General features: G+C 45.0%; 1 protein-coding gene across 1 annotated transcript in view; it reads left to right on the plus strand.

Annotated features, from left to right (window-relative positions):
* Positions 1–13,967, plus strand: part of DNMT3A (DNA methyltransferase 3 alpha) — a 96,205-nt gene extending 82,238 nt beyond the window's left edge. The window contains exons 13-22 of the mRNA XM_027850369.1: positions 132–244; positions 503–686; positions 972–1,056; positions 2,465–2,610; positions 3,986–4,076; positions 4,308–4,456; positions 7,039–7,139; positions 10,739–10,808; positions 11,659–11,777; positions 13,585–13,967. Of these exons, the coding sequence (XP_027706170.1) occupies positions 132–244; positions 503–686; positions 972–1,056; positions 2,465–2,610; positions 3,986–4,076; positions 4,308–4,456; positions 7,039–7,139; positions 10,739–10,808; positions 11,659–11,777; positions 13,585–13,726 (1,200 nt within the window). The 3' untranslated portion in view covers positions 13,727–13,967. The remainder of the gene's footprint in view (positions 1–131; positions 245–502; positions 687–971; positions 1,057–2,464; positions 2,611–3,985; positions 4,077–4,307; positions 4,457–7,038; positions 7,140–10,738; positions 10,809–11,658; positions 11,778–13,584) is intronic.
* The last annotated feature ends 5,142 nt before the right edge of the window (positions 13,968–19,109 follow it).

Here is a 19,109-nt window from a genome sequence, read left to right on the forward strand (position 1 = left end):
CTAGGACTAAAGAAGAGAGCCCTGGGCTGGGGGTTTGGGTTCTGGGCCTGTCTTTTGCCTTAGTTTCCTGGAGGTTGGGGGAGCTTGCCCTGATGCTGGTGCTTTTTGGGTGTTGCCTCTGACGCTTACAGAACTGCTTCCTGGAGTGTGCCTATCAGTACGACGATGACGGCTACCAGTCATACTGTACTATCTGCTGTGGGGGCCGAGAGGTCCTCATGTGTGGGAACAACAACTGTTGCAGGTGAGGGCAGCCCCCGAATCCCCGGCACCAAACACACGTTCATCCCAGGGCCTTCTTGCCTTGGCGCTGGCCCTGACACTTAGCATCATGCCCCCGGACACACCTTGCCTCTGGCCCTGGGCTAGCTCTCTTGCCACTTGGGATCAGCTGATACCCTGTCCCAAGTCCAATGCTTTTTGCCTAGTCCGTTTCATTTCCAGCTCTCTGAACCCTAGGCAGAGCTAAACCATCTCCCTTTCTTCTTCCCTGGGGCCCCAGGTGCTTCTGTGTGGAATGTGTGGACCTCTTGGTGGGACCAGGTGCTGCCCAGGCAGCCATCAAAGAAGACCCCTGGAACTGCTACATGTGTGGGCACAAAGGCACCTATGGGCTGTTACGGCGGCGAGAGGACTGGCCGTCACGCCTCCAGATGTTTTTCGCCAACAACCATGACCAGGAGTTTGTGAGTGTCCCCGAGGGCCTCTTCTCCCTTTCCCTTCCCTATGGACCATCAGACCACCTGCCCTTCAGTCTGGGGCTCTTTGCTGTTAATCTGATGCATTGAGATGGAATAAATAAGAGGAGCCAACCTGAGCTCAGGAATGAATTTGGGTTGGTGAATCTGAAGATTTCGAGGCTGAGATGGAATGATTCTGGCTATAAAAAGGCCAAAGTTAGCTGAAGGTAAACCTCTTTTTGAAAATCTTCTACCCCAATACTTACTTAGGCTTTTATGCTTCTTACTTAGGACCCTCCCAAAGTTTATCCCCCAGTTCCAGCTGAGAAACGGAAGCCAATCCGGGTGCTATCTCTTTTTGATGGAATTGCCACAGGTGGGTAAGGGGCCAAGGTCTTAGACACTGGGACTCCTGATTTCTTTATATGGGTTTCACAGGGCAGGGATCATAAATATGGAGTTGGAAGGGGTACACTTAGAGGTTCACTAGTTCAACCCATCATCTTGCGGATGAGGAAACCGAGTCACAGAAAAATTAAATGACTTGTCTAATGTCATAAAACTAGTAAGTGGTAGAGATGGGATTTAAACCTAGGACTTCTAACTCCAAACCAAGATTGCTTTCCATTACACTGTGATCACTCTCCTTTATTTTTTTTATAGTATTTTATTTTTTTCCAATTACATGTGAAGACAATTTTCAACATTCATTTTTGAAAGAGTTCCAAATTTTTCTCCCTCTCTCCTTCCCCTCTCCAAGACGGCAATCTGATATAGGGTATACATGTACATTCATGTAAAACATATTTGTGATCACTGTTAAGATAGAGGTATCTATTCTCAGAATTTTCATCTCTTCATAAGAGTTAGAATGAAGGTGGGGAGAGATCATGACCCTACTATTAACTATGACTCCCTGGGGAAGCTACAAATGCCCAAAGATGAGGACCCTGGGTTAATTATTACATCTTCTGCAGTGACATGCTATATGAACTTTGAGGGGTGAGTTCCCTGACTCTAGTCTTCTTTAGTTTGAATGTTAATAATATTTACCTAGCACTTAAAATTTTGCACACTGATTTACATATATTACAGCAACCTTTTGAGGTAATGTTTATCCCCATTTTATAACTGAAGAAGCTGAGACTCAGAAGTTATAAGGATTACTCATGGTTACACGTAGGTAGTAAGTGTCAGAAGCTGGATTTGAATCCATATCTTCCTGACTCCAAGTCCAGCACTCTTTCCTGTGTCCACTGTACATATCATGCTGCTTTTAGGCCTCAGAAATGAATTGTAGACCAGATTTGTCTTAAGATATTCCCTCTAGAGCTCAGCTCCTTGGGGATGAGGTTACACAATTGGGAGTAATTCCAGGTCTTTCGCAGACCCAGTTTTTATTTAAGTTAGTTAGCTGGAGGCTTTTGCCCCAGGTTGAACATGTCCTGTATCAGCAGGTGCCTCTGAAGCTCTGTCTAGTATGCTATTCAAACAACTTGGTCAGCTCACTCCATCCTCTAGTCCAACTCAGCTCAAACTAATTCAAACTCAGAGCATGTGGTGAAATCCTGATTCTTGCTCTGAGCTGCATCTTGGTGATTTGGAATCGGACTTCTTACAATCCAGGGCTTTGGGAAAAGCCCTGGCAGTATTTGGGAATAGTGGAAAGGGTGAGAAAAACACCAAGCTAGGAAGACTGTGTTCAAGCCCATCTTTAGACCAGCCTCCAAGTTCAAAGTCATGGACGACAACAAATGGTAGTGTTCTCTGCTGGCTGACCACAGGACTGTTGGTGCTGAAGGACCTGGGGATCCAGGTAGACCGCTACATTGCCTCAGAGGTGTGTGAGGACTCCATCACTGTGGGCATGGTGCGGCACCAAGGGAAGATCATGTACGTGGGGGACGTCCGAAATGTCACACAGAAGCACGTATGTCACCATGCAGAGGAACCCCACCTGCTCTCTGTCTCCTTTCCTTCTATTTTATTTTTTCCGTTCCCCCCCCCGCCCCCGCCCCATTCCGCCTTCTTAAAAAACAAAACAACAACCTTTGTCCTTCCTACTATCTGTCCTATCTTTCTGTCCCTTCTTTTTGGGGGGTAGGGATTTGGACCCATGATTTAAGTGGTATAGGAGATTCCTAGGTGTGGAGACTCTCTCTACCAATGCCGATCGAGCACCTTCCTGCATCTTAGTCTTTGAGAATATCCTAGGCTACTGAAGTTCAGTGACTTGCCCAGAGTCACGTATCTAGTATGTATCAGAAGTAGGACTGGAACCCAGCTTCCTAATGATTCATCATGCTACCCTGCCCCTCTGCCAGCTTTTTTTTTTCCCCTTCACTTGCTCTCCTAGTCTGCCTCCTCAGGGCCTTTAGTAGGTAGGAGTTTAGCCAAATGCAAGGACTAGACCAAGGGAACCCTGCTGTGCCTTATTGGAGCAGGATGGAAAGGGATTGTCCTGGTGGAGATAGAGTCGAAGGATTATACATTAAGAGCCGGGAGGAACTTCAGAGGTCATCCAGACCAAACTCCTCATTTTACAAGTGAGGAACCTGAGGCCTGGAGACACGTGACTTGCCCAAGTGTCAGGCAGAGCTAGGCTTTGTACCCAGCTCCTCTTAACTTCAAATCCAGTGGTCTTTTCACTGTATATAGCACACTCAGTAGACTTGGATACAGCCAGATAGAGGATCCTGGATAAAAGTTGGCCCACACTGGAATGGTTCCACATCTCCAACTTTCAGGGGCTTTGAAAATTATTTAAATGTATCACTCTTTGCCCTTAAAATGACCAATAATGCAGATTGATAATCCTAACCTGGACTTAGAAGTCCCCTGGAATTTAGATAAAATGAGATCCTGGGATCATTATAAATCCTGGACTACAAGGGACCTAAGGGGGTCAAATCCTCATTTTATGGAAAGTGACTTGCCCAAGGTCACACAATACCAACAGTAGAGTAGGATTTGACCCTAGTTTCCTGTACCCTTGTCTATGTAGGGAGATCTGGCCTGATTGGATTTATCTGTATTGCCTGCCTGGGTCCCAAGGCTGCATTTTAGAAGCCACAGATCTTAAGGTGTGGATAAGACAGGCATGGATTCTATTCCCTCAGAGCCCCAGTTCAAAGTGGAAGGATTAGCCCTTCTTGTTACCAGATGTCACTGGTTCCCTGGCTGATGGAGTAAGATTACTGCTCAGCCTCTAGACAGCCCCTCACATACCTTTCCTGATGTTCAGAATGCTGTCTCTCCTCTCTTATGGAGCTGAGGGCTCATTGTTCCATCTCTTTCCTTCACAGATACAGGAATGGGGCCCTTTTGATTTGGTGATTGGAGGCAGTCCCTGCAATGACCTTTCTATTGTCAACCCTGCTCGGAAAGGTCTCTATGGTAGGTGGTCTTCACTCTGCTCTTTTCCTTTATTGAGATTTTCTGTTAATTTCCCCTGGAATACTTGTACTCTCTGACCTGGGATTCAGCTGTCTCTCCTGTGTCCATGTGTCCTTTCTGCGCTTTACCCCCAGTTCCCATAGCCTCTGGTGCAGGCACTAACTTTTCCTTCTTCTGCTGCTTGACCCTCTCTTGGTTCCCCGCTGATAATCTGGTTTTATGCTCTTCCAGAGGGCACTGGACGGCTCTTCTTTGAGTTCTACCGCCTTCTGCACGAGGCCCGGCCCAAGGAGGGTGATGACCGCCCCTTCTTCTGGCTCTTTGAAAATGTAGTGGCCATGGGGGTCAGTGATAAGCGGGACATCTCACGCTTTCTAGAGGTGAGGCTGGTTATGCTGGTTTGGTCAGTTCTTAGATAAGGTCCTCTCCTTTCTTGGGTTTCATCTCATCCCATCCCTCAGAACAAAAGTTAGGGGAAGGGAACAAAGACTTTCCCCTTTGCAATGGCAGGTGAGCCTCATTGCTAAGGGCTTGCAAAGACCTCTTCCAGAGAATGTACTGAATTTTCTCTTGTGTTGACTTTTGCTCCTGCCTCTGGAAACTGGTCACAAGGACTGCTTGACCCTAAGGGGTAATTTTGTGGATATCAAGAATTATAAATTGAGAGCTGGGCATTAAATTAAACCCCTTATTTTACAGATGAGGAAACTGAGGTGAAGATAGGATAGGACTTGCCCAGGGTCACACAGTTAGGAAGTGTCTGAGGCAGGATTTGAACCTCACTCTTCTTAACTCCCAAGTCCTGTACTCATTTAGCTCTATTTACCATTCTGAGAGGGGTTCTTTTTTTTTTTTTTTTTTTTTTTTTGGTGACGCAATTGGGGTTAAGTGACTTGCCCAGAGTCACATAGCTAGTGAGTGTTATGTGTCTGAAGCTGGATTTGAACTCAGGTTCTCCTGTCTTCAGGGCCGGTGCTCTATCCACTGTGCCACCTACCTGCCCCTCTATTCACTACTCTGTTACCTATATCAGGAAGGACCAACCAAATCATTCTTATTGTCAAAAAATTAAGGTGGAATCACATCATGCTTCAGGGTCAGGATGGCCCCACAGAAATTGTTTCCTTGTCCCTCATTCATGTTCTTAAGGCCAGGGCATTTGTGCTGCACAATCTAGGATTTTAATTGGACCCGAACAGATGAATTAGAATTGCCTGGGCCATAGTTGGGGTGCTTTACTCAAAGGATGGATACTTGTGGGAGAGGAAGCATGGGTATTGAGAGCAGAGCTGCTGGTGTAGATATGACTGCCCCATTGTATTATTTTTGGCCCCTGTTGTTGTCACATTGGTCATTCTCTTCACCATATCCTAAATGTAAGCAGTCTGGGTGATGCCCGTCATCTATCATCGGGCTATAATTGAAAGGGAATCCAAAGTTTTGTTTAGTCCAACCCTCTCTCTCATTTTACAGAGAAGGAAATTCTGAATAGGGGAGGTTATATGACTTTCCCACGGTCCCATAGTTATTAAGCTATTAAGATTCAGACCCTTGGCCTGGTGGAAAGAGAATTGCTGCTGGCACTAGGGGACCTAGGTTTAAATCCTGGCTTTGACCCTGATTGACTACCTATGTGACCTTGGCAAGCAGTTCACTATCCTGGCCCTCAGTTTCCTCATTTGTCAAAATGAGGGGGTTGGACTAAGCTTCCAGGGTTCTCTTCAGTTCTCCATCTACAAGCCCGAGATCCAACCTCCCTAAACCAGCCGTCTGACGCCAACCCTAGTTTTTTGGTGGGAGGCATTAGGGCATGGTGCTCATGGCAGATCCAACATGGCCTTGGCTTTCCTGCAGAGGTGCATTGAGGAAAAGTAGAGTAACATAATTCTGAGATTATGGGGGTTTTTTTGAGTTAGAAGAGACCTCAAAGGCCATCATTTTTAAGTTGAAGATACGGAGGCCCGGAAGGGTGAAGTCACAAAGGTGGTAAACAAATCCCAGTTTGTCTAATTTATTTTTGATCTCAATAGTTTTAAATTTTGATATATCTTATACTTAACAGGCATTCATTATTCAACTCTCCAGGCACTAGGATAGATTCTGGTGATAAAAAGATAAAAATGAAACAATCCCTGCCCTCAGGGGATTGCATTCTGTTTAAACAATACGTAGATATAGAAATACAACTTGTACAATGTACAGTTAAGTTGTGCAGTGGGTTAGAGCACCAGGCCTGGAAGTCAGGAAGACCTCAGCTCAAATCCAGCCTCAGACGCTGGGCAAGTCACTCAACCCTCTTTGCTTCAGTTTCCTCATCTATAAAATGAGCTGGAGAAGGAAATGGCCAACCACTCCAGTATCTCTACCAAGAAAACCTCAAATGGGGTCACAAAGAGTCGGACACAACTGAATAACAATGACAGCACACAATGTACACTGACTAAACAAAAGGTAATTCTTGAGTGGGAAGAAGGGTTAACAGGTAGAAGCAAGCAGATGTTGACTTGGTCACCAGATGTATATTTAGAGCTGGAAAGGTCCTTAGAGGATGTCGAATCCAATACACTCATTTTACAAATGAGGGAACTAAAGAAAGAAGTTAAGTGACATAGCTGAGGTCAGGTAATCTATCTGAGGTCAGAGCTTAAGTGACCTACCCAAGGTCATACAGGAAGCAGATAGCAGGGTCGGGATTCAAACCAACATCCACTGGCTTCAAATCCAGTTCTCTTCTTCTATACCAGCCTGTTGGAATTGTAGCTTTTGGTCTTCCAATCAATCCTATAGGTGTGTGGCTTTGGTTCTATTTGACGGCTGAGCTAAGAGCTAATGGAAGCTTCAGCCTTGCTAAGGAAGGTCCAGCAGGGGTGGAAGCTGCCCTGCCTTAATGTATGGCTTGGAGGGCTTTTGCCAGTGGTCCCCACAACCCTCTTCATTCTTTTCCCTGTGTTCTGTCTTGTAGTCCAACCCTGTGATGATTGATGCCAAAGAAGTGTCAGCAGCGCACAGGGCTCGCTACTTCTGGGGTAACCTTCCCGGTATGAACAGGTTGGTGAGAGCAGGGTGAGAGCACCAGCACATTTGGGGTGATTTGCATGGCTTGGAAGCGCTCAGGACCCTTGTAATGAACTTTGCTACCCTCTCCCCCACCCCCACCTCAGTTTCTTCTTCCCTTCTTCCCTAATCAGCCTCGCTTCTTTTTCTGTCTGCAAAGGACAAGGAGGAACAGAGACCCACAAAGGTTACAGCGGTTAAGCCATGTTCTCAGCACACATTTTGATTATGTGGTATAAAAAACTGTCTTCTCCTTCAGGAGCCCATTTTTTTTCTAGTAGTGAAGCTGATTTTGTGCTGATTGAACCATATATATAATCTTGTTAAATGAGATCAGGTATGTAAGGTGCTCTGCAAACTTTAAAGGAATTGGACCTGTGATTTCATTGGTATGAGGGACTCCCAGATGAGGAAACTCTTTACCAATGCCAAAGCAAGTTGGTACCATCTCTACAATTTATAGTTTCAGAGTTGCTTAAAGTGCTAAAGTTAAGTGACTTGTCCGAGGTCACTCAGCCAGTATTTGTTAGAAGTGGGACTTGAACCCAGGTCTTAATGGTCTTTTATCCACCACACTAGGCAGCCTCTGAAAACCTTAAAACACTATTTAAATGTCAGGGTTTTTTGGGGGTGGGGGTAGGGGTTAGGGATATGGGGAACAGTAGGGGGAACAGTCCAGACCTATGATTTTATTAGTCTAGGGAAGACATGATGTAACAGTTCCCCACAGATGTGTAACTTGTCTATAACATAATAAAGATGATTAACAGCTCATGTTTATGTAACTAGGTAAGCTTTTACCAAGTGCTTTACATACACTATCTCATTTAATCCTCACAACTCTGTAAGGTAGTTGTTAATCTCTCTATCTCCATTTTACTGATGAGGAAACTGAGGCCCAGGAGGTTAAGTGCCATGCTCAGAGTCACACTGGTAGTAAACATCAGAGTCACAATTTGAACCCAGGCCCTCTGCCTCCAGAGGAGTCATTGTATCATGTTCCCTAATAAGTGCCTATACTCCTATGATCACAGATAAGATTATGGATTTTTAGAGTGGCAAGGAACCACTGAAGCCACCTAGTCTTTGCAGCCCCTTAATCTTACAGATGAGGAAACTGAGACTCAGAGAAATTAAGTGATTTACCAATGTTCACATAGGTAGTAAAGAGAACTGAAATTCGATTCCCCAATCGGTCCTCTACCGCCAAATACAATACATTCCACTACACTAAAAGATTTGCCTGGAACACCAAGAGGTCAAGTGCCTTAACCTTGACTATGGTTGTCCTGACTTCAAGGCTGGCTCTCTAGTTACTACATGGCACTGCCTTTCCTTGGTTCAGAGAATCACAGACCTAGGGCTGGCAAAGACCTCAGAAGCATCTAATCCAACCTCCTCATAGATAAAGAAACTAAGGCCCAAGATGTACAGATGTCTTACCCCAGGTATCACAGGTAGTTGTTATTACTATTCATTCTTCTTCTATTACTATTATTTCTACTATTACTACTGCTGGGGCTGCTGCTGCTGCTGCTACTACTACTACTACTACTACTGCTACTACTGCTACTACTGCTACATAGGTGCCTACCAGGGGTTAGGGCCAGCTGTGAACAATTAGTACCTTGTTACTTGAAAGAATTCTGCTTTAATCCAATAAGATTTCACCTCCTCGGCAGCCCTAGATCAGTTTTTTGAAGGATTTAAAAAACTTTGTGTTTGCACAGATGAAGATAATTTGTGGTCTAGAACGAAAAGCACTTTCAGTTTCATTGCCAAACAAGTCTTTTTCTTTCTTCTGTGCAAGATGTAAAAAGATATTTTGATGCCTCCCTAGGGGGTGGGGGAAGCCACACCTGCTGGAATTTGCAATTCACAAGGGAAAAAAGGATGGATCTCTTTCCCCAACTTGTCCACCTTCCCTACCTACCTCTCACCACACCTCTTGGGAAATGTTTGTTCTTGCCCTGAATTTTCTCCCAACCTGGAGAGGCCTGTAAAGAAATTGGGTCGATTTCAATCCTGTACCAAATATTCACATAGGCCTTGACCAGGGGAAGGGTCCCCCCCAACTAGTGTGCTGTAACTTTTGTCTTCTAAAGGCCCCACAAGTGCTATCACCCTTATTGGGGGCTTTTCCCCCCCCCCCCCCCCCCCCCCCCCCAGTCTTCTACAACAGTGACTTGCTAGAGCACATGGGGATGAAATGGAGTTGCTGTGTGTGTGTGTGTGTGTGTGTGTGTGTGTGTGTGTGTGTGTGTTTGTGGAGGGCATATGCATGTATCAGTTTGCATGTGCATTTGTGAAGTCTGTATAAACTTACATGTGATTGGCTTATATGTATGGCTTGCATATTTTGCATGTCTGTTCCCTCCCTGCCCCCATTGCCTCAGTGGTAGTATGTGAAATCACAGGTCTAGTTTAAAAAAGAAAAAATAGAGAGCCAGGGTATAAGGCTGCCCCTTCTCCACCTCCACCCACCAACCTACCTACCCTATCATCCCCAACTTCCCCCCATCAAACTCTCCCATGTATGTGACCAAAAAAGCCAGAGCCCAAGTTGGGCAGTGACTATGTCTGCCCCCACCAAAAAAAGAGGCGTCATCTGTTCTCTCTGGACAAAGATTGGTCATTACAATACCTCAAGGATTTTCTTTGTATGCGTTCTTTTCATTTCTATTATCTTAGGCATTATGTCATGGAATCTTAGGTATCTGGACTGGATGTTTGATCTAGCAACATCAGTTGGGTGGGATCTGAAAGACATCTAACTTGCTATGTTTTATAGATAAGGAAACTGAGGCACAGAGAAGCAAGCCAAGAGACTTGCCTGAGACCAAAAGCAAATCAAAGATTAGAACCTACAGTTCAGGGATCTTTCCGACATACTACCTAGAATCTTATTATCGAAGTCTAAGTTTTCAGGACTGTTTTCTTTACCCAGAGATCTTAGAAGAGTGTAGCCTGCTTCAGCTCTTCAGCACACGAGGGAAAAAGCCAGCCTAGGGTGTCCATTTCCACTCCCTTTGGGGCCCTAACCTAAGGCCTGGAATCAGTTAGTATGATTTATTAAGCACCTATTACTTACTAGAAGAAGAAAAACTCTATGTAGACAACCTGGAATAATGAGGACCAGGTGGATCCATTCTGTCTTAGCATTTGTATGCCAGTGCAAAAACTGAGCAAATACACACAAAAGAGAGTAGAATGTGGGTGTTGGACATATCTGTGGTGTATGGATTCACAGGATTGTGAATGCATGTGTAAAGATCTACATTGAAACAATTTTATTTAAATTTTCAACTCATTTCATTAACTTAAAACAGGCACCCTAAAGTCAGTAATTTTTTTTTAACTTGGGGAAATACATTTTAAAATCCCTTTGTTTAGCTTTCACAGGGTCCCATCTGCCAACATGCAGATGGGGGAGTGTGATTTTCTCTACATAAGCCTTAACACAAACCTTCAGTGGATTTGCGCAACTGTATGATCGTGTGGTGTGTATTGTCAGTGTTGTGAGTCAGGGGGCTGGCTGATGGAGTCTCTGTGTCAAGTGGCTGTGTCCAAGGCTTCCTCCCTGCTGACTTGCCTCTTCTGTCACCTAGGCCATTGGCATCTACCGTGAATGATAAGCTGGAGCTTCAGGAGTGTTTGGAGCATGGCAGGATAGCAAAGGTGAGGGACTGAGCATCCATTTTCCCTCCTGGAAAGCCTGGACTGGGCAGTGGGGTAGAATGGTGTTTTAGAAAGAAAACCACCAGCTTTGGGGAAGAAGGAAAGGTGTCCTGGAGCAGGAAGGTAGAAGTAGGACCACAGCACGTCTGCTCTGTAAGTGTTCCAAACAGCCTGAAAAATGGAATGGTTGATGAGGTACCTGGGACCAGCTAAGGTCCAGTCACATGCTCTGCTCTTCCTGTCTCTACATTCGTGACCAGGAATAGCCTGTTTTACTGTTATTCTTTCCCTCTGCCTCCAGAGTGGGCATCGAGTACTTGTCAAAGCTTCCTGGCCAGAGCTTCATCTGCTCTCTGTGCAAGACCAGCCTCCCAGGTGACTCTCAGGTTCCAAGGTCACCAGAAGCTGCATGAAGCACTTTCACTGAGAATTTGTTATTGGAGTCAGCATTTCCAAGCATTTAAAGAACTTTCAGTTAGAGATACTTTGAGCATCTTTGTGCCTGGGGCAGAAAGCAGTGCCCTTCTTTGTCCTTCGAGTTAACACATTGGAGACCAGAACTATTTGTCTGGAAGGGGAACAAAAGAAACTAAAACTAGGAGCTAGCTGGGCTAGAATAAGAAATCAAGGGCAGCAAGGGAGAGTGGGAAAGGCAGGGAGAGGGGTATCTAGGCACAGGACAAGTAAAGGTCTCTGCTCAGTCCTGCAGTTGGGGCCTCATCATTGGAATCAGCCTGACCAAATGATCCTGTTTCCCTGTCCAGAAGAGACTAGGCCAGACTTCAGTAGGCCCAGAGCATGGCAGTCATGCCATGATACTCACACCTCTTCTCTTCTTGTTTTTTTCTAGTTCAGCAAAGTGAGGACCATTACAACTAGGTCAAACTCCATCAAGCAGGGCAAAGACCAGCATTTTCCTGTCTTCATGAATGAGAAAGAGGACATCTTATGGTGCACTGAAATGGAGAGGTACCCTCCCTCTCCCCCTTCCCTCCTGCTTTGGTCAGATTTCCTTGGGAGGGGGGTGGTATGTAAGGTGGGGAGGAGAGGGAAGGGTCTCAGAATTCAGAAAATGGTCTGGCTCTTGTGAGCCAGTAGGACTGACCTAAGCACTGGCAAAGCTGAGATTTCCAAGAAACACATAGGGAGGTAATAGGGTTCATATTGTCATACTCTTTACTAAGTATGGACTTAGCTATCAAAGCATAAATATGGACCCTCAGGAACAAAGTGAGCTTTACTGGGAAATACAAGAACAGGGTTGGGGAACCTTTGGCCTCAAGGCCACATGTAGCATTCTAGATCCTTGGGTGCAGCCTCTCCACTGAGTCCAAGTTTTACAGAACAAATCCTTTTATGAAGGGGGTTTGTTCTATGAAGTTTGGATTCAGTCAAAGGGCAGCACTTGAGGACCTAGAGGGCCACGCATGGCCTTGAGGCCACAGGTTCCCCACCTGTATCCTAGAGTAAGACAAGATTTCAGAATCTTAGATTTCTTTAAGGGAGGGAAAAGTACAGGGGGAAATATCCCAATATGCATTACTATGAAAATAATACTATTACTAATCCAAATCCCACGAATATGTCACCTAAGAGAGACAGTGATATAGCAGAAAGGGCTTGGAAGCCAAGAGGATCTGGATTTAAATCCTGCCTTGACTACTATCTATGTGACTTTGGGCAAGTCTCTAGCACTTAGCACGGTGCCTGGAATACAGAATGTGCTTAATATATGTTTATTGACTGGCTAACTGACACTATGGGCCTTGAATTTCCTCCTCTTAACCATGAGGGGTTTGGACTATGACCTCTAAAGTCACTCCCAGTTTTAGGTTTGTGATCTTACTCTTCCTTTTTTTTTTTTTTTTTTTTTTTTGGTGAAGGCAATGGTAGTTAAGTGTCTTGCTCAAGGTCAGCTAGTGAGTATGTTGTGTCTCAGGCAGGATCTGAACTCAGGTCCTCCTGACTCCAGGGCCCGGTGCTCTATCCACTGCACCACCTAGCTGCCCCAGTTTGTGGTCTTATTATCAGAGCCTCCCAGTAACCTGTTTTGGTTTAATCAAGTTCATTTGATCACAGGATTTGTAAGATCTTTCAGAGTCGAGATTATTTCATTCTTTTATTTGTATCCCCAGCTGCCTAGCCTAGTAGGTGCTTAATTGATTGATCATAGACTTATAAGTTATTAGATTTATAAGATATATTTATAAGGGACCTTAGGAATCACCTTGTTCAACCTCTTCATTTTACAAATGAGGAAACTGAGCAACTCTGATGGGTCAAGGGTCCCTTGAGCAAGTAGGAAGGGGCAGAGACCGGCTTCAAATGCAGGTGCCCTGGCCTCAAAGCCAGTGCTCCTTCTCTTCTACCACACTGCCTCCCTTAGGGGTCAAATCCACAAGATTTGTCATGAGTAATGGTGTCATTTTTATGATTTTTCATAGATGGTGATGGTAATGAAAAACTCATCAGTGGTAATTTTAAAAGTTAACTTTGGGAACTTGAGAAACGATAGCTTTGGTCAGCCCAGACCAACATTTTCAGAAATTAAATTAAAACTGCAGGCTGGCTGACTGGCTCATGCTTAACAGAGATGTGTGTGTGTGTGTGTGTGTTAAGTAGTGTTTCCCAAAGTGTTTCATACACCTTCTGTTCACACAGTCCTCAAGAGCTGTGGCATGTATTCCAATTACAGATTTGCTGAGCTGTGTAGGATTGAAAGAAGGGACATCCAGGTTCACCCCTTCCTACCCTTTTTGCCAATATCTTCCTCTAGGGTCTTTGGCTTCCCAGTCCATTACACGGATGTCTCCAACATGAGCCGTTTAGCAAGGCAAAGACTGCTAGGCCGGTCATGGAGTGTTCCTGTGATCCGCCACCTCTTTGCCCCCTTGAAGGAATATTTTGCCTGTGTGTAAGGGCCATGGAAGTGAACTGGGATGGTGACATCTAATCAAAGCAAAACCACCAAGAATGAGAGGATGGAGAGAAGCATCAGCACCCAGAAGAGAAAAAAAGGAATTTCAAACAAACAAACAAAACACAAAAAACCACCACAGATGCGAAAACATCCGCAAGGCATCGCCGAGCAAAAGGGTTGGACATCATCTTCTGATTTTTCAATGTTAAACTTCGATCCTATTTAAAAAACAAAACCAAGCTCCCCCTTCCCTCTTTATTATTATTATTATTAATATTATTATTATTATTTGGGTCAAACTTTTAGTTTTCCACTCTTTCCAGAAGGATTTTCTGTTTGTCTCGGTTTTGGCTTCTCGCTGTGACTGAAATAAGAGGGTTTATAATTTTTTTTTTAATGCTGTAAGAGGAGGAGTAGGAAAACGGGGAACTACAGCAAAAAAAAAAAAAGATATTCAACAAAATAAAAACAGCAACTCTACCATGCAGAGGAGAGATAAGGGGGGAGGGGGGGGAAAGAAATGTGCTATAGAAATCTATCATATATATATATATATATAAAATGTGTATATATATATATTTTGGGGGTTTTTGTTTTGTTTTTTGTTTTTTTGTTTTGGGGTTTGGGTTTTTTTTGTTTTTTGTTTTTGGGGGTTTTTTTTGTTTTGTTTTTTTTTGTTGTTGTTGCTTTATTTTTGGCTTGGGTCTGATTAGATTAGGAGCACAAGCAGGAACAGAGAGACACTCGGGCGGTCGGCGGCAGCCAAGGTCACCTCCAGCCACTGAGTGGGATTTTACCAGCACCATTCCTGGTGATGCAAAGTGAAACCCAACTAGCAACAGGGAAGATGAAAACACCCACATAATACACTTTTATACAGTATTTCAGGTGCCTACCACACAGGAAACCTTGAAGAAAATCAGTTTGTAGAAGCCGCTGTTACCTCTTGTTTACAGTTTATATATATATATGATAGATACAAGATATATATCTATATATAAAAAGGTACTGTTACTACTGTACAACCGGACTTCATAATGGTGCTTTTCAACAGCGAGATGAGTAAAAACATCACCTTCCATGTTGCCTTATGTGCAAAGGGTTTTAACCAAGGATGGAAAAAAGGGAGAGATGGTTTTTTTTTTCTTTTTAAAAAATTACTTTATGTTCTTTTAATTTTTTAAATGGTAAAGAAAGGGGGTTAGGAAATAATCCCCCATGTCCCATTTCTCCCTGCCAAAAGAAGTAGGGAAGAGGTTAAGTTTGAGGGTGTTAAGGACAGTGAGACGCCCTAACAGGAGACAACCTTTCCTGAGTCATGCAATAAATTTTTTTTTAATTTCCCAAAAGGAAAACTCCCTGGGCTGGATGGCAGGGGCAAGGGAGGGCTAGGTTCCCAGTTTCTCTACTTGAGTCATTCCACTGATTCCAGAGGATATCTCATAGAGGGGTACAGAAATCATCCAGAGTTTGGGGATATGTACAGCTAAAACCCCATCCTGGAGGAAATAAAAAAACATACAAAAAGTACTGGTGCTTTTCTGTCTAAGTCGCCTTTTGTGTGTTCTTTTATGACAAACCACCTCCGCCCTGTCCTGCTACCATCTGCCCCTTCCCTGCACAAGGCAGCCCCTGACCCCAGGGGGAGTGATGTTTTTGGTCATCTCCAAACATAGGCTGCAGTTTTATACTGGGAGGCTGATGACATGATTTATTATAATTGTTGTTATGCTTCTGATTATGTTTGTTTAAAATTTTTTTTTTCCCTTGGGAAAAAATAAGCCCAATATTACCCTCCCTCCTCCCTTTAGGTTAAATACCAAGGTGCAGGGAGCAGGGTGGGGAAAACAGGGTGCTTTTTTTCTTTTTTCAGTGGCTTCAGTGCCCAGGTTCCTAGGAATCCTGGCTCCCCCCAAACCCCCCGCCCCTCCTCTCAGGCCGGGCCCATACTCCCCTTTGTACAGCGATAAATTGGCAGCTCACCAGTCCCTGAAAGTCTGCCTTCTGGAGTTCCGTCACTCCTCTCCTCCTTCAGCTTCCCCTTTGTTCTTCTCAAGTCTAAGGAATATCTAGAGTTGGAGGGAGGAAGGACAGGGGCAGTCTCTTTCCTTTTAAATGTGATGTGAATTGTATGTGTGGTTCCTCCTCTACCCCTCCTCCTAGTACTTGGTCTGATGATGGCTGCACTCTTTCGTCATCTTTTTGGGGTTTTGTTTTGTTTCATTTTTGGTTTGTTTTGTTTTGTTTTTACCTCGAGTCAGCTACACTTCAAGTCCTGGTTCCAGAGACTTGACCCACTTCCTACTTTGGCAGACAGGGGCCCGGTGGCCCAGCCCGGGCAGTAGGAAGAGGAAACACTCAGTGGCTCCAGGGTATGAGCCAATGGGCAGATGCCTGCCTTCATAGATGGGGTGTAGATATGTGGCATATAGAGATATATATTTTATAATGGGAGGGGGGATGGAGCCTCCTGGGACCTGCAGAGTTAGGAGGCACTCTCTAAAGTTCAAGGTCCCGTATTACCATCCCCAGAAGGATAGGACCTCTGGTGATAGGCACTATATAAATACATAGATAGGGACATATATATGAAATATAATGCAGTGGGGGAGAGGGGGCAGATGACTTACTCTTCCTAAGCCTCCCTACCCTTCTCTTTCCTTGCCACAGGCATAGATAGCCCCGTACAAATCAATCTATCTCTTACATACAAACATACTTCTACACAGTTACAGCTGCACTGTTATATACACACAGACATAACCTTTCCCCAAGATCCAATATTTCATGGAGTAGAGAGCCCCGTACAACCACTTACCTCGACCCTGCTATCCTTTTGAATGCAGTTAACCTTTTGGGGGGGGGCTCTCCATGCCATCCAGGAGCTGTCGAGTTCCCAAGGTGCTACAGGTGGTAGGGGAGAGGAGATTGGATCAGCTGATATTTTAGCTAAGAGACACCCCCATCCAAATGATAGCCTGCATTTGTCTTTAATGCCTCTCATGAAGTATGGGAAGGTCCTGAGCTAGCAAACCCTGGATCCCAACATCTGATTCCAAGGTGCAACCCAAGTCAACCTTCTCATCCATCTTTCTTGGCTTTCTACCTGAACCTAAGGAACTTCTTGGAGGAAATAGGAAAGTGAGCCTTGGGCCAATACTAGAAGGGCAACTGGGTGGAGGGGGGAGATAGATGCCTAAGGCAGGCCTTGAAAAACCATAGCTGGTGTCCATCCAGGACAATGTCCCAAGACTCCTGCTGTCATTTGGGCTGTCTGGGCCTTGGTTCCCCAATAGTCTAGACCCAACTTCTGTTTAAATTGGCATCTAAGCTGCCCATTCCTCTAAGTCTAGAGATGGCGTTGTGATTGGATGTTTTCTCCTTTTGGATCATGACTGGTTTTCCACTGGAGATGAGTTTGGTGTTGGGTTTCCTATTCTTCTTTGTGGTGCTCCCCTTTATTTCCCTTCTTTATCCAGCTGGGCTTCACTTCCCTACCCCATCCCACCCTGGTTTGGGAGGCCACCAGCACCACTCTAAGAGTGGCTAGTGGAGGAGGTGGGCTGCTCTTGAGTAGTCCAAGGTGCTCCCTCCCCTCATAGCCGACACTTGTTTCCAAGGTCTTCCCAGTCCCCAGTGTGTTTTCACTGTTTCCCTTCATGCTGTGCCCAGCTTTATGCCAGCAGGGCCCTCCCAACTCCTGCTCACTAATCCCCTGCTCCTCAGCACCAAAGCCTCTTCCTTGCTCTTCATACAATATAGTCTAGTCCGTTTCCCAGACTTGTGCTTAAAAATGTTGAATTTTTGAAAAATGATCTGGATGGACTTGGGCTAAGCTCATATTAGCCAAGCCTTATGCCCTTCCCAGTGATACTGGTATTAAAAACCTAATTAAGGGGGGGGAGGGCTCTTGGTAGCCCTCCAACCAAGCATGCTATCCCATCATCCTATGGGCTAGGCTTTTAGGTTTGGGGACAGTCTTGGCCCCATATCCCAGTCTGGAGATTCTTCTATGAGGATGTGGTCCTCCTAGAATGCATTCTGCTCCAGAGGGGGTTGATTTTGGATTCCCTAGCCCCTCCAGGGGAGATGACCTCACCCTACCTTTTGGTCTATTCTCGTGGCCAGGCAATGCTTTCTAGATGATGGCTGTTCATAGAAGTCTTGGAGAAAGGGGTTGTAACTGTGACTATCTTGGGGGCTTAGTTTTGAGTGGCTAACCTTCCTATGCCACGAAAACCAAGAGAGCAGAATGTCCTAATGGGAAACATCCCCCTACCTGGCAGGATAAAAGCATGAACTCTGGAGTCATTTGGGCCAGTCCTGGACCTGGCTGGATCAAGTACTGGGCAAAATGGCTTTGGGAGCTGCTTGCACAAACCTGCTGCTTCCAGTCAGATCAGAGCAGAGGCAGGCCCAAATGGCTCATGAGTCCATAATGGACTGGAAGCATCAGGATAGAGGGACTTGGGAGCAAATAGACTGAATGTGCTAAGTCTTGACATTGGAATGAAGGTGCCTATCTGGGAGCCTTCCGTAAGAAGTTACTTCCCTCAGGCATTTGGAGGCTCCTCTGGGTTGCTGTGTTTCATGGTTGCAGGTGGTAACTACCTTCCAGAGGAGAGGGTGAGTGCCTTGAAGTAGCAGGATGAAGCTCCATAAGTTCGGAGGGGGCTCTATAAGTTCAGCAGAGGGTAGGAATCATTCCCAGCTCCCTTATTTATGGGGGAAGCTTGGCTGTAAGGGAACAGTGGTTTGTAGGAACCACAGAAAAGGAGGGGACAGGATTCAACCCAGAAGTTGTTCCTACCATTTCTGTCACTTCCATGATGCCACATCTGTCAATGTTGTAGAAATGAGGGCTTCAGGGGACAGACCAGTCATCCTGCCAGTGCTTGGTAGGGCACAGTGCCAAAGAATGCAGCTGTTGACTGAGGCAAAGAGCAAATGAGGAAGTTAGTCTTTATTGGACTGCTGCTGAGAACCCATGGGGCTTTACGTTATCTGGTATTAAACCCTCGGGTAGGATCAGGGTGAGCGAGGGAAATAGATGACCTATGTGTGGTAGTGGGGGTAAACCAATAGGCAGATTCAAGTTTCTGGATCCAGCCCCTCTAAAAAAAACAAAATGAAATAGGGGTGCCGAGTTGCCACTTCTGATCTCCTTTTTACCTGAAAGCAAATGCCTTTTATTTTTCTTTTTCTTTCCTTTCCTTTTCTTTTTTCTTTTTTTTTCTTTTCTTTCTTTTTTCTTTTTTTTCTTTTTTTGCAGCTGAACATCCCATTGGAAAGCAAAGTTGCTCATGAGGTGGGCTCCCAAGGATAGTTTCTGGCACCAAAAGAGCAGGTGTTCATTTGTGACTTAGCAGAGTCTTGAGACT

This window comes from Vombatus ursinus, unplaced genomic scaffold, assembly GCF_900497805.2.
Source record: "Vombatus ursinus unplaced genomic scaffold, bare-nosed wombat genome assembly UNPS02009062.1, whole genome shotgun sequence".
In the NCBI taxonomy this organism is placed as follows: Eukaryota; Metazoa; Chordata; class Mammalia; order Diprotodontia; family Vombatidae; genus Vombatus; species Vombatus ursinus.